General features: G+C 42.5%; 1 protein-coding gene across 4 annotated transcripts in view; it reads right to left on the bottom strand.

Moving 5' to 3' along the window:
* The window catches only part of TRIO (trio Rho guanine nucleotide exchange factor), a 372,926-nt gene that overhangs the window by 105,336 nt on the left and 249,198 nt on the right, over positions 1-18,392 (bottom strand). For all 4 annotated transcript variants that reach the window (XM_068535156.1, XM_068535157.1, XM_068535155.1 and 1 more), the window contains exons 21-26: positions 15,607-15,729; positions 3,344-3,538; positions 3,128-3,243; positions 2,225-2,291; positions 1,511-1,620; positions 510-579 (exon numbers count right to left, since the gene is read on the bottom strand). In XM_068535156.1, the coding sequence (XP_068391257.1) occupies positions 510-579; positions 1,511-1,620; positions 2,225-2,291; positions 3,128-3,243; positions 3,344-3,538; positions 15,607-15,729 (681 nt within the window). The remainder of the gene's footprint in view (positions 1-509; positions 580-1,510; positions 1,621-2,224; positions 2,292-3,127; positions 3,244-3,343; positions 3,539-15,606; positions 15,730-18,392) is intronic.

Genomic DNA, 18,392 nt, shown 5'->3' with positions numbered 1-18,392 from the left:
TGAAATTCAAGCCCCCAATTTAAGAAACCCTACTTTATAAAGAAAGCTATTAAAATAAGAAACACATCCTGCTAATAGAACACACGTCCTCCCCTGGCCTGGAGAGTCGGGGCTGGATGCCGGCCCCTCTTCCCATGATGCTATGTGCAAACGTGAGTGTCACACTTAGAGAGCAGGGCCTGATCACCAGGTCACTTGCCTCCTTCCCTCCCTCCCGACCGCACAATCCTCCCAGGCAGGGCTGGGCACTCATGATTTACCTGCGAATCCCCAGGGCCACGAAGAGGCCTGGCACACTAACTCAACATTCTATTTCAAACCATCACGACTATCAATAAAAAGCTTATTCCACATTAATAACTAGCTGGAGAACGTAATTCTTTGAGGTAAAGTCTACTTCTCTCTCTGTAGACACCAGGAGAAAATGGCGACACTTGAGAAATGAACAGTATTCCTTCCAACTTCCCTCAAAGCAACTGTGACAGAACAAGCAGCTGAGGTTTCATTACCCAAGTTACAAAGCAATGTCCAACGTCCTCTGGCAACTGTTCATATTTTTCCAGCTCTTTTAGGAATATGCTGCAGAGAGAGAAAACGATACTAAATGATTACGGTGTTTTAAAACATTTGACTAGCGCGATATGCCGGGAATTAGACCAAGCATAACTGTGAATTCAGACGATGTCAAACTTCATCATTTTAATCAAATGCAGTGAAAACTGTAACTTCTAGATTTTAACTTAACAAAATGTAGAGCAAGTGCTCTGAACTAGGGTAAGTTATTGCGACTTTCAAAGAGTTAACCAGTTTAGCCTTTGAACACTTTCAACAGTAGCTTACTTCTGGGGAAGTGGTATGTTTAGTAGCTAAGGACGTAATTTAGGGAGGTAAACACTCAACCTAGAGAACCCGTTTAGATGCTAGCGTCCTTGCTGGGGTCGGGGGCAGGGAAGCAAGGAAGACACCACCCGCTCTGGTCCAGCATCATCTTTCCACAGGCTATTTGGGCTGCAAAGACTCCACCTAGAGGAGCTTCTGCTGCCTTGTTTTTGATCTTGAAAATAAAACCATGTGCCTCCTATGGCCTGTGGAAAGTGCACTTTATTTTGGTCACACTACACATCTGTTCAGTCCTCAGTTCCTTCCTCCTTCTTCTTAGAAAAGACCAAACACCAGCCGGCAGCCCACAGAGGGCAATTCTTTCTTTTAACCCTAAGAAGTAACTGATGCAGCAGCTGATGACAAAGGCTTGAGAGAAGTTAGGGTTCCTAAAAAAGCAGCTTTCAGTTTTCCTAATCTCATTTCTATAAAAAGTAAATACAAAGTTGAGTCTCTGCTAAAATAGTCTCTAGAATGTCTGTCCTTGTGAAGCAAGTCTGGCAGGCCTCCTTCAAATTTCAACAAAATTACTGGAATCTATGCTTATTTACTGGAAACTTTCATTTGTCATGAAACTTTAGCACAGATTTCCAGAGTAGCTAATGAGGTCCCCAAAGATAAAGCCACTCACTTATTGTGAAACTCATAGATTTCCTGCATGTTCCCGAAGATAATGAGCTCTTTGTTCACAATGCCCGGCGGGATCTCCTCCACACCACTGGTCATTTCCCACAGGTAGGTCTGGCCGGGAGGGAAACAGAGAGGGTTAGAGGAAAACCCATACCTCACCTTCAAGAAACAGGTACTCCTGACCTCTGTAAATACGTACCCAGAGTTAATGTATAATTGAAAATATATCTTAACCATACAACCTTTTGCAAAAAAAACATGAGGAACTATTTTTTTAAAATCTCAGTTGTTATTAATACTTGAGAATAGTTTCCATACTTTTCAGCTCTAAATGTATTCCCAGCTTCAAATTTTGGGATAAACCTACTCCACAAGGTACAGCAAATATTCGTTAAACTACTGAGCATCAGTTGCCAATCATAATCGGTAGGCACATTTCTCTGAAGCTGCTGTAAAATTCTACACAGAGAGAATGTCAGCCAGGCCATCATGTGGTAAATGGAATGAGAGGATTAGTGCTGTATCATCTCTGTAATGAGCAAAAACACGCCTAGAACTTCACAGAAGTGCAGAAACATGCACAGAAGGCGGCTCGTGCACACTTCAAATCTCAAAAATAACAACAAAACGTGATTATTTTAAGAACTGCCAACAGGTAAGAATAAACAGCAACACTATACTCCATCTAAATAAATAAGCAGAAAAACTTACTTACATCCATACACTCCCGGAGGTCTCTTACGTAAGCCTTTTCAGTTTGAATTAGCTCAGCCATTATGAACCTTAAAGCAGAGGAAAAGACAGCAACTAGTTTGGTTCACAGTCAGGATACATGCTTATTTTAACTATTTACTTTTAGGGTCTATGAGATAATAAGGTGGTTGAAAAAGCATTAGTCAGTGATATGTTCTGGAGAATTAAAGCAAGAATAGATAGAAGAATTAACAGTATCCAGTAACCAATTCAAAGGAAAAAACATTCTGGAAAAAACTTTGTTAAGGTACCTACTGGTCATGGTTTCTCAACTTGGCAGTACTGACGTTTGGGGCTGGAGGATGCTTTGCTGTAGGACTGTCCTGTGCACTATAAAACGTTTCGCAGCATCCCTGGTTCCGCCCACTAGATGCCAGTAGCCCTCCCCCCTCCCCACTGGGTGACAACCAAAAACGTCTGCACATATTGCCAAATGTCCCTCCGGGGCGACAAAGCCGGCCCCGACTGAGAACCACTGGTTTAGGGCAATCTTTTGTCTTTATTAATATCTAGTACAGTTTACTAATTAGCAACTTCCAAACAGCTGCACTTGTGTTATTAATTTCTTCTCCTTAGTATTATTACTCATGACCTATTGATGACAAATGACACTAAAACAACTTGTCAACCACATATGAAATGGGGGCGCATGGACAAAAACAACAGGATACTGTTTCTGCGTCGGGTGACAAGGGGACAGTGGACACGGTGGCATTTTTGCTGTAAAAACTAAGCACATTCAGAGCAATGAAAAGTATTAACACTGCTTGATTTCAAAGCACACACAGAAGTAAGCATCTTTGCCCAAGTGACATTTTCTTCACTTTTTCAATGAATCCTGGCAGGTTCTTAAAGACAAGCTTACTCTTTCCTGCGGGCAGATTTCCGTTTTTCTTCATTAAGTTCATGAGCGGCATCGCGGAGTTTCACCTCTGACCCGGGGATACTGGCCGGAATGATATCGAGCTGAAGACTTTTACTCTGTGGAACAAGGGAGTCCATGAACTTCAGTTAATTAAATCGACAAACAGTACACGAAGGAGAAAACAGTCATTTATTCAGTTTGCACAAAGCAATTTACCGATTTGTTGGAATCTGAAGAAATCCCCAGGGCTTTCTCCAACGAGGTCCTGTACTTCTCCATCCGCAGAGAGAAATCTCTGTACCTCTTATCCACAGCAGTGACACATTTTTTTATCTCTGCCGCATGGGCATGCCCCTTTTCACAAAAGCCATCAGCCAGCTGTATCAATAGCTTCACTCTCTCTTTGGTTTGCTGCAAAAAAACAACAGGAAAGTATTGTGAAGCAAATGAACCCAACTGCCAGAAACCAGAAACATAGTGGCAACTTGCCTACAACTCTGAGCTCTGAACAGGAAAATAATTGCTGGTGACAGAAACTCAGACTGAAACCCTCAGTCCACCCAATTCATCCCCCCGATCCTAGACTGGCTCCGTTTCCTCAGCTCTTCCGCAATGAATGGCATTTTTATGACCTCGAGGAAAAAGCCTGGACTGTCTTTGGACGGTGTCTTCACCTGGTGGATGCTCGGTCACTCTGCAGAATGAACAGGTGGGTGCTCACTCGGGACGGCCTCTACATTCCACGACGCTCCTCCTGTGAAGGCCGGAGGTACTGCTTACAGACACCTCCCGCCTTACGCTTGTTTATTCTGTGTCCCCAGTTAGACCGAAAGCCCTTTTAGGGCAGCAGCCGTCTGAGATTTTCGTTCTCCTGGAGCCTATGTGGCTAAGCCCCCGCCGCCGCCCCCCACAGATAACTCAACCAAATCCCTGATGCCGCGGCATCACAGCATGCGCTTGTTTCTTCTTTAATTCTCAGTAGACCCGGAGGAAAAGTCACGACTAGGGAAGCTGCCTTCATAGAGGTATTTTAAACTTAGTCCCTGTTTTAAAACTCTCTCTCAGAAATACATTTATTTCATTTTATATGCACACAGAAAGATCTTTAAGTATGACTTTCCTACTTTTATAGCCAAGGATGACCATAAAACACTGGTCCGAAAGATAGATGGATAGATACATACATACATACGGCAGTGATTTCACTCAAATCTGATTCTTCAACAGATTTTTCGTCACATCCGTTTCATTTATTATTTCACTCATTATGACTTACTACTTATATCATTAGTTGTTAACATTTCATTTAGTCCTTAGGCTTCCTTCAACATTCCCACTGGCACTTCATAAGAGTACAGTTACTCTTCTGCTATGGAACCTGCTTTTCTCACTTAGGCTTTAACTAGAAAATCTTTATGACTAACACTCAGGAAATTGACTTTAAAAATCCCCCAAAGGAAGGAGGTCAGGGTTCAAAACCTGGATAAACTATCTTACTTTGTACAGTAAAAGTTTTGAGCAGAGTTCACTAGGCAGCCTGCAGAGCCAGCTGCAAGCATCCTCAGACTCTACACGCCCCCCCGCCCCCACCCCGGGCTCCTCCACAGGGTCCAGCTTGCCCACCATCCCTCCAGGCTTGCTGGCCTCCGCCTCTGTGCACCGGTGCCCCTGTGCCCCTTCCGCCCGGAATGCTGTCCCCCTGGACGTCTCCATGGTTCCTTCACGCTTTGCTCGAATAAAGGCCACTTCTCACCGGCCTCCCTAACCCTCACGACTGCCACGCGCCTCCCTCACCCTGCCTGCTCTGCTCTGCCCCACAGCACGCCTCGCCCTCCAAAGAGGTGGAATTCACTTGCTCAGATCGCCGCCTGTCTCTCTCCTGGTTAGAATGCACCTGCCAGCAGCCAGGGACATTTGCTCACTCTGTTCCCTAGTATCTCACACACCTTCTACGTGTCTGGCATGTGGTGGCCATCTACCAAATATTTATTGAGATAATAAATTAACATTAGATCCTTTATGCAAGTGTGTATACACCTGCAACTTTAATGGGAGTGGTAGTTACTTTTAACTGGCATGAATACATACTTTACAAAAAAACTACAGGAAAACAGAACTCCAGAGACATTAATCGCTCTGTGAAAAGAACTGCTATTGCAAATTGTGTAAAAGCTGTTTATTGGAGAAAGTCAGCCGAACAAAACACTCTGAAAGTTTTTAGGGCCTTCATCTTGTGTGGAAACGAACTCAAGTAGAGTGAGCTAAAAGGAAAATATCTGTCAAACAAACCTTCTGACTTGTGATCAACACAATACCTTTCTGGTTAAGACAAGCCTAATTATATATCAAGGAAGTAAGAAATCAAAGCTTCAGACTTGGAAGCATAAATTCCAAAAGGGATTTAAGTTAGAAACATTATTAAATTTTAATATCAAAGAGAATTAACACGGCTGATACAGGATTTTTAAAAAATCAGGTTGCCTAAAGAAGGTTTTGCTGTTTACCAAGATGTTAACCTTCTGAAAAGCACAGGGAAGTTGTGTTTTACCACCATTTAAGCATTTCTTTTCCACTGTCATGAATGACATCAGTGGAGCGCACTGCAAACAGCTGACCCTTGAACAACTCAGGGGTTGGGGTGCTGACCCCTGCACCTCACTTCTCACCCCGCCCCCATGCAGTCCACATCCGAGGCTTCAATGGGATCAGGCAGTACTACAGTACGTATTTGTTGACAAAAATCTGAGTATAAGTGGACCCACACAGTTCAACTCCGTGTTGTCCAAGGGCCCCTTAATCTTTAAAGGGGTTAAGAAAGTTATTTCATGCTTTAAGCAGTGGAGACATAGAAGTGAAGATAAAAAAGATAATGCATCTTACCTACATTAAACAGAAAACAAAAGCCACCAAGAAACTAAAGGAAGATTTTCATATATGTCAAAAACACATCACAAAACCGACTAGTTGCAAGCATGTGACACCACCAATAGGCTGATTCTATGAAATTAGATACAGAACAAAAGGTTTCCTATAGGCAAAGCGTGGTAAATCTATAAATCTTCCATTTGTAAACTTCATTTAAACAAAAATGCTCATCCGATAGTCAGAGGCTTCTTGAGGAGACCTGCCGTAGCCTCTCTATCAAAGATGACAACCCTCCCCTCCCCCGTGGCTTTTTCTCTTATTATTTAACATGTATGTATATATATATTTACTCATTGATCATGTTATTGCTCGTTTCTCTAACTAGAACGTGCAATCCACGAGCTCTGCACCAATGAGTGGTTCCTGGTATACTGTAGAGGCCAATAAATAATTGTTGAGTGAATGAATGGTGTGATCGAAATTAAGTAGGATGAACCTGCTAATCTATGAACCTTTTATAACGGTGTATTTTTATTTTAACTGGTATTTTTTAAATGCATTCACAGAATTCAAAATTCAAAAGGTACAAAAGGACACAATGTGAAAAGCCTTCTCACTCCACATTCACCTGTTACCTGTATCAGCTTCTTGGGTATCACCCCCGAGATGTTTTATTACATACAAGCAAGTGCATGTATGTATAATATGTGTGTATTTTTCTCCCTTTCCTTTTTTGCATAAATGCCTACGATAAGCACTGCTTGGCACCTAGCATTTTCATTGAACAACTCTTGCTTGCCCTTCACTATCAGGACACAGCTGCCTCCTTGCTTGTATAAGAGATTGTTATGAAAGCAGATTTTCATTTTTGAAGAATGCAAATGTAATTTGAACCACCTCATCTTTAGGCATAATCAAGGGGCTGGAGAAAAATAAAGGCAGACTGAACGTTTACGTCCACATGCTCACAAGAGCTTTACTCACCATGTTCTCAGGTAATCAGAAACCCAGAAAGGATGCACATTCAATGGTCTCAGACACTTTCTAGCAAAGTAAGGCATTTGGCACTGGGGACAAAGTTGTGAAGGTCTTAGCAAGGCAGTGGGTTTCAAACTTGAGTGTGCATAAAAACCACCTGGTGGGCTTGTTAGAAATGCTCCTTTTCAAGCCTTGCCCCCAGAGAGTCCAAGGCAGTACATGCCTGGTGAGGACAGAAATCTGCTTTTAAGTAAACACCCGTGGCCTGGATGCCGGTGGTGCTTAAAAGCATTTTGAGAAATTATTGCCTTGAGTTGCAAAGGAATCAAGCTGAGTCTTAATCAGATAGTGAAGAGAGGTTTCATTTCCATTAACCCTAAAAATGTTACAATATTAATTATGTAACTACTGAATCGGAAGATGTCACGTCAGAACGAAGGATTCTCCACATAACAAGAGAAAAATGACTTCTTAGAAGACACTAAGACAGAGGGACAGAAGGTGAACAAGAGCATCATTTCAACACGAAAAACTAAATGATGTCTCCAAGCACCGAAGCAGGTGCTTTCTGATTAAAAGAAAAGGAGCCAGAAACCAAAGAAAAAATGCTAAGAAAAAAACCTGAGAGGTGTTCTTTTCAAAACCTATCAGTTCCTCTTAGCAAAACTGATTCAATATACCCAACAAAAGAAACAGCTCTATTTGGGAAATAGAAAGATCAGATGTCACCTATGATTTTAGATGCTTTATTTTTTTTATAAAATACAGGCAAAAATATGCCTGTTACTGCTCATTCTTCCAAAAACCACAACCCAGGTCTGAGGAAAAGGGAAAACTAGAAATAATGGAAAAATCCCTTTGTACGTGCTCCACTGGTGGCACAAAGCTGCCACGCTACTCAGCTCTAGATGACGACATTCCCACCAGAACCTGTGTGCATGGCATGGCGCCCCCTGGAGCTGGGCAGTGAACAGCTGCGTGGCTGTACACGTGGCTTGCAGAGTGAAGCCTCCATGGAAATTTAAGTCAGTGCAAAGGAGCAAAGCTTGAATCTACCTGAGTGGTATCTTAGGCATTTTCTTACTATCTATAACCAAAGGACATTCAATGAAACAAATATAAATCATATAAGGCACATAATAACTGTATTTATTATCCAATTATTAACAAAAAATAAGAATTATACGGCCAAACATGTGCTGCAGCTAGAGGAAGGAGAAGATATGATCCTTACCTGCAGAGGTACGACAGGCCAGCTCCCCTCAACCGAGCGGGCGGGGGCCCCCTCGGAGCGCTCATGGCCCCTCTGGGTGTGGCTCCCCCTACCCACATGCTCCTGCTGCCAGGCCTCCCCACTGAGCCCCGCTAGACTGTGTGTCCTCCAGAACAGAGACCAGCGGTTCCCACAGCCCGGCACCGAGAGCCTGAATGGAAAAAGTACACGTACAGCTTGGGATGGAGGGGAGCTGAGAAGAGAGCCCCAGGAAGAACAGCAGGAGTCAGAAACTGTTACAGAATGTATGAAAAAGTAAAAATAAACATAATACAAAGTAGCTGTTGTCATTCTAAACGATTTAAAAATTCCCCATGGATACGTTTTCAAAGCCAAGTCAAGGGCCACACAAGAAATCCAATCTTTTTACTGTACAGGAACACTTCTTTTTTTTAAGTTTTAATTTTATATTGGGGTATAGCCAATTAACAATGTTGTGATAGTTTCAGGTGCACAGCAAAGCGACTCAGCCATACATATACATGTATCCATTCTCCCCCAGACTCCCCTCCCATCCAGGCTGCCACATAACACTGAGCAGAGTTCCCTGTGCTATACAGTAGGTCCTCGTTGGTTATCCTTTTTAAATATAGTAGTACATATACACCACTTCTCTTTTTGTTGTTTTTTTTCAATATAACCTTTTATTTTATTTTACTTTTTTAACATCTTTATTGGAGGATAATTGCTTTACATTGTTGTTAGTTTCTGCTGTATAACAAAGTGAATCAGGTATACGTATACATATATACCCATATCTCCTCCCTCTTGCGTCTCCCTCCCACCCTCCCTATCCCACCCCTCTAGGTGGTCACAAAGCACCGAGCTGATCTCCCTGTGCTATGCGGCTGCTTCCCTCTAGCTATTTTACATTTGGTAGTGTATATATGTCAATGCCACTCTCCCACTTCGTCCCAGCTTACCCTTCCCCCTCCCCATATCCTCAAGTCCATTCTCTACGTCTGCGCCTTTTTCCTGTCCTGCCCTGCCCCTAGGTTCTTCAGAACCTTTTTTTTAGATTCCATGTATATGTGTTAGCATACAGTATTTGTTTTTCTCTTTCTGACTTACTTCATTCTGTATGACAGACCCTAGGTCCATCCACCTCACTACAAATAACTCAATTTCGTTTCTTTTTATGGCTGAGTAATATTCCATTGTATATATGTGCCACATCTTCTTTATCCATTCATCTGTCGATGGACACTTAGGTTGCTTCCACGTCCTGGCTACTGTAAATAGAGCTGCAATGAATACTGTCGTACATGACTCTTTTTGAATTATAGTTTTCTAAGGGTATATGCCCAGTAGTGGGATTGCTGGATCATATGGTAATTCTATTTTTAGTTTTATAAGGAACCTCCATACTGTTCTCCATAGTGGCTGTATCAATTTACATTCCCACCAACGGTGCAAGAGGGTTCCCTTTTCTCCACACCCTCTCCAGCATTTATTGTTTCTAGATTTTTTGATGATGGCCATTCTGACGGGTGTGAGGTGATACCTCATTGTAGTTTTGATTTGCATTTCTCTAATGATTACTGATGTTGAGCATCCTTTCATGCATTTGTTGGCAATCTGTATATCTACTTTGGAGAAATGTCTATTTGGGTCTTCTGCCCATTTTTGGATTGGGTTGTTTGTTTCTTTGATATTGAGCTGCATGAGCTGCTTGCATATTTTGGAGATTAATCCTTTCTCCATTGCTTCGTTTGCAAATATTTTCTCCCATTCTGAGGGTTGTCTTTTCGTCTTACGGTTTTCTTTGCTGTGCAAAAGCTTTTAAGTTTCATTAGGTCCCATTTGTTTATTTTTCTTTTCATATCCATTACTCCAGGAGGTGGGTCAAAAAGGATCTTGCTGTGATTTATGTCATAGAGTGTTCTGCCTATGTTTTCCTCCAAGAGTTTGATAGTGTCTGGCCTTAAATTTAGGTCTTTAATCCATTTGGAGTTTATTTTTGTGTATAGTGTTAGGGAGTGTTCTAATTTCATCCTTTTACATGTAGTTGTCCAGTTTGCCCAGTACCACTTACTGAACAGGCTGTCTTTTCTCCATTGTATATTCTTGTCTCATTTACCAAAGATAAGGTGACCATATATGCATGGGTTTATCTCTGGGCTTTCTATCCTGTACCACTGATCTATATTTCTGTTTCTGTGCCAGTACCACACTGTCTTGATTACTGTAGCTCTGTAGTATAGTCTGAAGTCGGGGAGCCTATTGCTCCAGCTCCATTTTTCTTTCTCAAGATTGTTTTGGCTATTCGGGGTCTTTTGTGTTTCCATACAAACTGCGATATCTTTTGTTCTAGTCCTGTGAAAAATGCCATTGGTAGTTTGATAGGGATTGCACTGAATCTGTAGATTGCTTTGGGTAGTATAGTCATTTTCATAATGTTGATTCTTCCAATCCAAGAACACGGTATATCTCTCCATGTGTTTGTATCATCTTTAATTTCTTTCATCAGTGTCTTATAGTTTTCTGCATACAGGTCTTCTGTCTCCTTAGGTAAGTTTATTCCTAGGTATTTTATTCTTTTTGTTGCAGTGGTAACCAATGGGAGTGTTTCCTTAATTTCTCTTTCCTATTATTCATCATTAGTGTATAGGAATGCAAGAGATTGCTGTGCATTAATTTTGTATCCTGCAACCTTAGCAAATTCATTGATCAGTTCTAGTAGTTTTCTGGTGGCATCTTCAGTATTCTCTATGTATAGTGTCATGTCATCTGCAAACAGTGACAGTTTTACTTCTTCTTTTCCAATTTGTATTCCTTTTATTTCTTTTTCTTCTCTGATTGCTGTGGCTAAAACTTCCAAAACTATGTTGAATAATAGTGGTGAGAGTGGGCAACCTTGTCTTGTTGCTGATCTTACTGGAAATGGTTTCAGTTTTTCACCATTGAGAACGATGCTGGCTGTGGGTTTGTCACACATGGCCTTTATTATTTTGAGGTAAGTTCCCGCTATGCCTACTTTCTGGAGAGTTTTCATCATAAATGGGTGTTGAATTTTGTCGAAAGCTTCTTCTGCATGTATTGAGATGATCATATGGTTTTTCTCCTTCAATTTGTTAATATGGTGTATCATATTGATTTGCATATATTGAAGAATCCTTGCATTCCTGGGATAAAGCCCACTTGATCATGGTGTATGATCCTTTTAATGTGCTGTTGGATTCTGCTTGCTAGTATTTTGTTGAGGATTTTTGCATCTGTGTTCATCAGTGATATTGGCCTGTAGTTTTCTTTCTTTGTGATATCTTTGTCTGGTTTTGCTATCAGGGTGATGGTGGCCTCATAGAATGAGTTTGGGAGTGTTTCTTCCTCTGCTATATCTTGGAAGAGTTTGAGAAGGATAGGTGTTAGCTCTTCTCTAAATGTTTGATAGAGCTCTTCTCTAAATGTTTGATAGAATTCGCCTGTGAATCCATCTGGTCCTGGGCTTTTGTTTGTTGGAAGATTTTTAATCACAGTTTCAATTTCAGTGCTTGTGAGCAGTCTGTTTATATTTTCTATTTCTTCCCGGTTCAGTCTCAGAAGGTTGTCCTTTTCTAAGAATTTGTCCATTTCTTCTAGGCTGTCCATTTTATTGGCATAGAGTTGCTTGTAGTAATCTTTCCTGATCCTTTTTATTTCCGCAGTGTCAGTTGTTACTTCTCCTCTTACATTCCTAATTCTATTGATTTGAGTCTTCTCCCTTTTATTCTTGATGAGTCTGGCTAACGGTTTATCAATTTTGTTTATCTTCTCAAAGAACCAGCTTTTAGATTTATTGATCTTTGCTACTGTTTCCTTCATTTCTTTTTCATTTATTTCTGATTTGATCTTTATGATTTCTTTCCTTCTGCTAACTTTGGGGTTTTTTTGTTCTTCTCTCTTAATTGCTTTAGGTGTAAGGTTAGGTTGTTTATTTGAGATGTTTCTTGTTTCTTGAGGTAGGACTGTATTGCTATAAACTTCCGTCTTACAACTGCTTTTGCTGCATCCCATAGGTTTTTGGGTCATTGTGTTTTCATTGTCATTTGTTTCCAGGTATTTTCCAATTTCTTCTCTGATTTCTTCAATGATCTCTTGGTTATTTAGTAGCATATTGTTTAGCCTCCATGTGTTTGTATTTTTTACAGTTTTCTTCCTGTAATTGATATCTAGTCTCATAGCATTGTGGTCAGAAAAGATAATTGATATGATTTCAATTTTCTTAAAATTACCAAGGCATGATTTGTGACCCAAGGTATGATCTATCCTGGAGAATGTTCCATGAGCACTTGTGAAGAAAGTGTATTTTGTTGTTTTTGGATGGAATGTCCTATAAATATCAATTAAGTCCATCTTGTTTAATGTATCACTTAAAGCTTGCGTTTCCTTATTTATTTTCATTTTGGTTGATCTCTCCATTGGTGAAAGTGGGGTGTTAAAGTCCACTACTATTACTGCGTTACTGTCAATTTTCCCTTTTATGTGTGTTAGCATTTGCCTTATGCATTGAGGTGCTCCTATGTTGGGTGCATAAATTTTTACAATTGTTATATCTTCTTCTTGGATTGACCCCTTGATCATTATGTAGTGTCCTTCTTTGTCTCTTGTAATAGTCTTTAAAGTCTATTTTGTCTGAAATGCGATTTGCTACTCCAGCTTTCTTTTGATTTCCATTTGCATGGAATATCTTTTTCCATCCCCTCACTTTCAGTCTGTATGTGTCGCTAGGTCTGAAGTGGGTCTCTTGTAGACATGATATATATGGGTGTTGTTTTTGTATCCATTCAGGCAGTCTGTGTCTTTTGGTTGGAGCATTTAACCCATTTACATTTAAGGTCATTATCGATATGTATGTTCTTATTACCATTTTCTTAATTGTTTTGGGTTTGTTATTGTAGGTCTTTTCCTTCTCGTGTTTCCTGCCTAGAGAAGTTCCTTTAGCATTTGTTGTAAAGCTGGTTTGGGGGTGCTGAATTCTCTTAGCTCTTGCCTGTCTACAAAGGTTTTAATTTCTCCGTTGAATCTGAATGAGATCCTTGCTGGGCAGAGTAATCTTGGTTGTAGGTTTTTCCCTTTCATCACTTTAAATATGCCCTGCCACTCCCTTCTGGCTTGCAGTTTCTGCTGAAAAATCAGCTGTTAACCTTATGGGGATTCCCTTGTATGTTATTTGTTGCTTTTCCCTTGCTGCTTTTAACATTTTTTCTTTGTATTTAATTTTTGATAGTTTGATTAATATGTGTCTTGGCATGTTTCTCCTTGGATTTATCCTGTATGGGACTCTGTGCTTCCTGGACTATTTCCTTTCCCGTATTAGGGAAGTTTTCAACTATAATCTCTTCAAATTTTTTCTCACACCCTTTCTTTTTCTCTTCTTCTTCTGGGACCCCTATAATTCGAATGCTGGTGCATTTAATGTTGTCCCAGAAGTCTCTGAGACTGTCCTCAATTCTTTTCATTCTTTTTTCTTTATTCTGCTCTGTGGTAGTTATTTCAACTATTTTATCTTCAAGGTCACTTATCTGTTCTTCTGCCTCAGCTATTCTGCTACTGATCCCTTCTAGAGAATTTTTAATTTCATGTGTTGTTCATCATTGTTTGTTTGCTCTTTAGTTCTTCTAGCTCCTTGTTAAACGTTTCTTGTATTTTCTCCATTCTATTTCCAAGATTTTGGATCATCTTTACTATCACTACTCTGAATTCTTTTTCAGGTAGACTGCCTATTTCCTCTTCATTTGTTTGGTCTGATGGGTTTTTACCTTGCTCCTTCATCTGCTGCTTATTTCTGTGTCTTCTCATCTTGCTTTTAACTTATTGTTTTTGGGGTCTCCTTTTCGCAGGCTGCAGGTTTGTAGTTCCTGTTGTTTTTGGAGTCTGCCCCCAGTGGCTAAGGTTGGTTCAGTGGGTTGTCTAGGCTTCCTGGTGGAGGGGACTAGTGCCTGTGTTCTGGTGGATGAGGCTGGATCTTGTCTTTCTGGTGGGCAGGACCGTGTCCAGTGGTGTGTTTTGGGGTGTCTGTGAACTTATTATGATTTTAGGCAGCCTCTCTGTTAATGGGCGGGGTTGTGTTTCTGTCTTGCTAGTTGTTTGGCATGGGGTGTCCAGCACTGGAGCTTGCTGGTTGTTGAGTGGAGCTGGGTCTTACTGTTGAGATGGAGATCTCTGGGAGAGCTCTTGCCGAAGGATGTTACGTGGGGCCGGGAGGTCTGTGGTGGTCCAATGTCCTGAACTCGGCTCTCCCACCTCAGAGGCTCAGGCCTGACACCTGGCCGGAGCACCAAGACCCTGTCAGCCACATGGCCAGGTACGTGGGGAGTTTCTTGCTTTTCGGGAGGTCTGAGGTCTTCTGCCAGCGTTCAATAGGTGTTCTGTTGGAGCTCTTCCATGTGTAGATGTACTTTTGATGTATCTGTGGGGAGGATGGTGATCTCCACGTCTTACTCCGCCACTATCTTGAAGGTGTCTCCTCAGGAACACGTCTTTTTACCCAAAAATTATTATGCAGGTTCATCATTTATTTTCTGCTTTTAAATGTGAATTAATTTCCAATTTTTTCTGAAACCTTAACTCTATCATCAAAAACAGAGGTGCTCCTGAAAACAGTACATAGAATGTATATTCGAAACTTTGAAGAACAAAACCAAAAACACCACAGGTTGAGAAGGGAAGCCTAGAAGCCTCAAAATTGTTTTGAGGTAAAAGAAGGGATTAGCCCCTGCAAATATTTTAATTGAGAAAACAGTCGTGTCCACGTGTGAATTCTTACCTATCTGCTTAAAAATTCACAGTCACGTGTACTGCATATGCCATAAAGATGTATTTAATTCAGCAGAAAAGTGAAAATGCCTCCAGTTTTATAAGCCTATGCACAGCCACTGACATAAACTCTGCCAACTATAAAACCCAGACAGCTTCGTGACTGGACAACTGGGCGTGATGCTACTGCAGCAGTTTTCACTGTTCAAGACAAGGAAAGGAAACATGCACAGGATCCATCTAAGTCAGGCTGGGAACACCAGTATTCCATAAAAATAGCAAGTACTCAGAAAATACTTGGAAAATAAAACAGAACGAAAATAAGAGAAGAATGCAAAGGACAAAGAAAGAAAAAATAAAGGAAGGAGGTGGGAGGCGTTTCCAGAAATCAGAGGAACAAGAGGAAACAGATAAACGAACGGACAAGTGAGGACAGTGTGAAAGGCCTCAGAATTACCACTAAATTAGGGTCTAACCGTCCATCTGGCTCACCCCGTTCCTCCAATTGCATAAGGTATTTCTTCAGTGATATTTTTAAGAAAGACCTCTTCTACACAAAGCATCCTGTTCGAGGTTATCTCGGAAGCACCCAGGCAGGCACGCAGGCACTGACCCAATGCGAGCTCACCTTTGCCGTGATCTGGAACTCCTCGTGCTCCTTTAGCAGCTCCTGGGTGTGCTGGATACTCGAACCCGTGGAGGTGTGTGTGGAAAGGTAGAACTCCCCACTGTCATGGATCCACTCCAAAGCCTAGAGACGGAAGGAATGGAAACATGTTCACGGCTGAACATCGGTGAAGCAAGTCCCAATACCTCAGGATCTCATTTAAACGCTAAGTCACAAGCCCAGGCGCATCAAGAAACACTCCCTCAAAGGGAGATGAGCTTCTGAAACATGTATCTTAATTCCAAAATTAAAAGTTGACATTCTAGGAAACTGTAATCATGTCACTTAGGCATCAACGATAACAAGCTCAAGAGTTTCTTATAAGCACGAACCTAAAGGACAATAGGAGTCCAATGAATAGCCTCCCTCAAGAATACTGAGAAAGTGTGGGGAAGGGGAAGTCTGAGACCCTCGCATTGCTGAATAATGAGACATTCACGTCAGAGGGACTTGACAGCCTTCCTGGGGTGTTCTGACTTAAAAAAGGAAAAAAAAGCAGATGCAAATCCCCAGCTTTCAAATGTACAATGTTAGCCGCTTCTTCCTATTCCTGCCTTCAGTGAGCACTCAGGTGTGCACCCACTTCACCTGCCTTCTGGGGGGCTCCTACAGAACATCATCATGCATAAAGATGCTCTGGGGAGATGCCGGCAGAAGTGGCTTAACCTCCCAGATGTAGGAGAGAGATGACCCCACCTGGGAAGAAAGGGGGCCGGCAAGGTCCAGATGTCAACAGAAGGACACATTCTGACTCCTATTCTTTCATGTTTTCAGATGGAAGCCATTTTTTTCCTTCTATGTGCATATATCTGAAGTGAAATCTTACTTAAAACATACACATCTGAAAAAGCAACACTATGGAAAAGAAACATAAAAACACGGAAGCTTTCATATCTGCCCTTCACAGTATCTGAGTCGTCCGCCGTGATTTGCTGGTCTTGGACCAGAAACGTCACCGTCTCTGTTAGATACTTCACAGCATTTATGGCATTTTAGAAGAAAAAAATGAAAAGGAAGCCACGACCCAGATTACTTACCGTGCAGCTTCCGGGCTGGGAATTTACTTCCGTTTTGCCCGAGCATGGCTATCCCATCTCTGACACAATGCTGACAATGACAGTGCACCGAGGCAGAAAGGCATTTTGGTCAGTTTATTCAAAGGTCCCTACTTCCTCCGTTCACACAGCGAATCGTGCCCAAGCGCCCTTGACGCAGGCAGGTGCTGAGGGGGGCGCTGGGGTGGGAGAGGCTTGGGCCCTGCCCTTGTGACCAGGAGGGACCCGCAGGCTGAGAAGGGATGGGCTCGGGAGGAAAGGGGCCCTGCACAGGGGGAGGCTGGAGGCGAGGCTGGAGGGCGACAGGGGGCCCTCGCAGGCCACAGGCCTTTGGACTTTGGTCTGGAAGTGAATGGGGCTGCCACATGGAAAAGGGACTGGAGTGGAGAGTGAGCGAAAGAAGCAACACCGGTTAGCAAACCGGTCCAGGGGTTTAGACGAGACACGGCTGGGCTGGTACCCGTGATGGCTCCGAGGGGCGGAGGAGGGGGCAGATGTGCTGCATCAGGCCCAGGTGAAGGGGTGAAGCTGGGAAGATGAGGGAAAGGCAGGAATCAGGTAAGATGAGGGCGGGGACACGGCGGACGGGGAGTCCCGGGTCCACTTCTGCTTTGGTTAAGGCCAAAGTGGAGAGACGCAAGGAGGGAGCTGGGGTTTCTACGTCTGGAGACCAGAAATGGAGGTCAGGGCTGGGAGACACCAACAGTGAGAGCTAAGGAGAGAGGAAAGAGAAACAAGAACAAGCCCTGAACTGAAAGCCAACTTTCGGAGGCAGAGATAAGGGGGGGGGAGGGGGCACAGACAGCCCGGGAGGAAGAGCCCAGAGGCAGGAGGCGCCCAGAGCAGAGCAGCGGCTGGAAGTCACCTGCCACACCCCACGCGCAACTCGGTATTTACTGTGGGATTGTTGCTATTGTACAGCACAGAAGCCAACCTTACAGGGCCGCGGGGCTGACGGGCCATCATCTGTAACGGCAGAAACTGAATGATTTTATTTTTGGCACGTGAACTGACTTTAGGAAAAAGCAACAGCATATTCCATTATTTCTCTCTGTCAAGGGAATTATTTACAATTTTGTTCTCCGTAGCTGAATGACTCCTTGTCTTTCAACAGAGAGATAAACAAAGATGTGAGAAAAGATTATGAAATAATCTCTAATTAGAAATAAAATCAGGCCCCCATAAATCTGAAATATGGTTAGATTATCCTTAAATAAAATGTTAAGAAAATGGAATTTAAACATTAAAAAAATACTACTGCTTGCCACCCCTGCTGGGAATATGATAACTGCATATGGGAAGGTCAGTCAAGACAAGGGAGAGGCCGGGTCAGGGCGCCAGGTCCAGGGACCACGAACTCCTGCTCACGCCCTGGGACACCCAGCTGCTCTGGGCAGCAAGTTGCCCAATGAGAGACTGACATTTACCAAATTCAAGAAAATATGTTCCCCACGTGAGAAACCTGTGCTGAGGAAAATGTAATCTTTCTTGAGCTAAAAGGATTTTATCGAATGCCTACGCTGCGTCAGGCACGTGTCAGGTTTCCAGGTGGATCCAGAAGACAGAGCAGGTCACACGTGGTCACCAGGGACCGACAGCCCTGAGGAGGGCCTGGGGATGTGGAGGATGTAAGGTGCCCGCGGGGGGTTCTGAGAACAAGCCTTCTCCCTTCCACTCCCTCCTGACCCTCCG

Source organism: Eschrichtius robustus, chromosome 2 (genome assembly GCF_028021215.1).
Source record: "Eschrichtius robustus isolate mEscRob2 chromosome 2, mEscRob2.pri, whole genome shotgun sequence".
Lineage (NCBI taxonomy): Eukaryota > Metazoa > Chordata > Mammalia > Artiodactyla > Eschrichtiidae > Eschrichtius > Eschrichtius robustus.
Note: the sequence above shows the minus strand (reverse complement) of the source record. Positions and strands in the feature narration are given on the sequence as shown.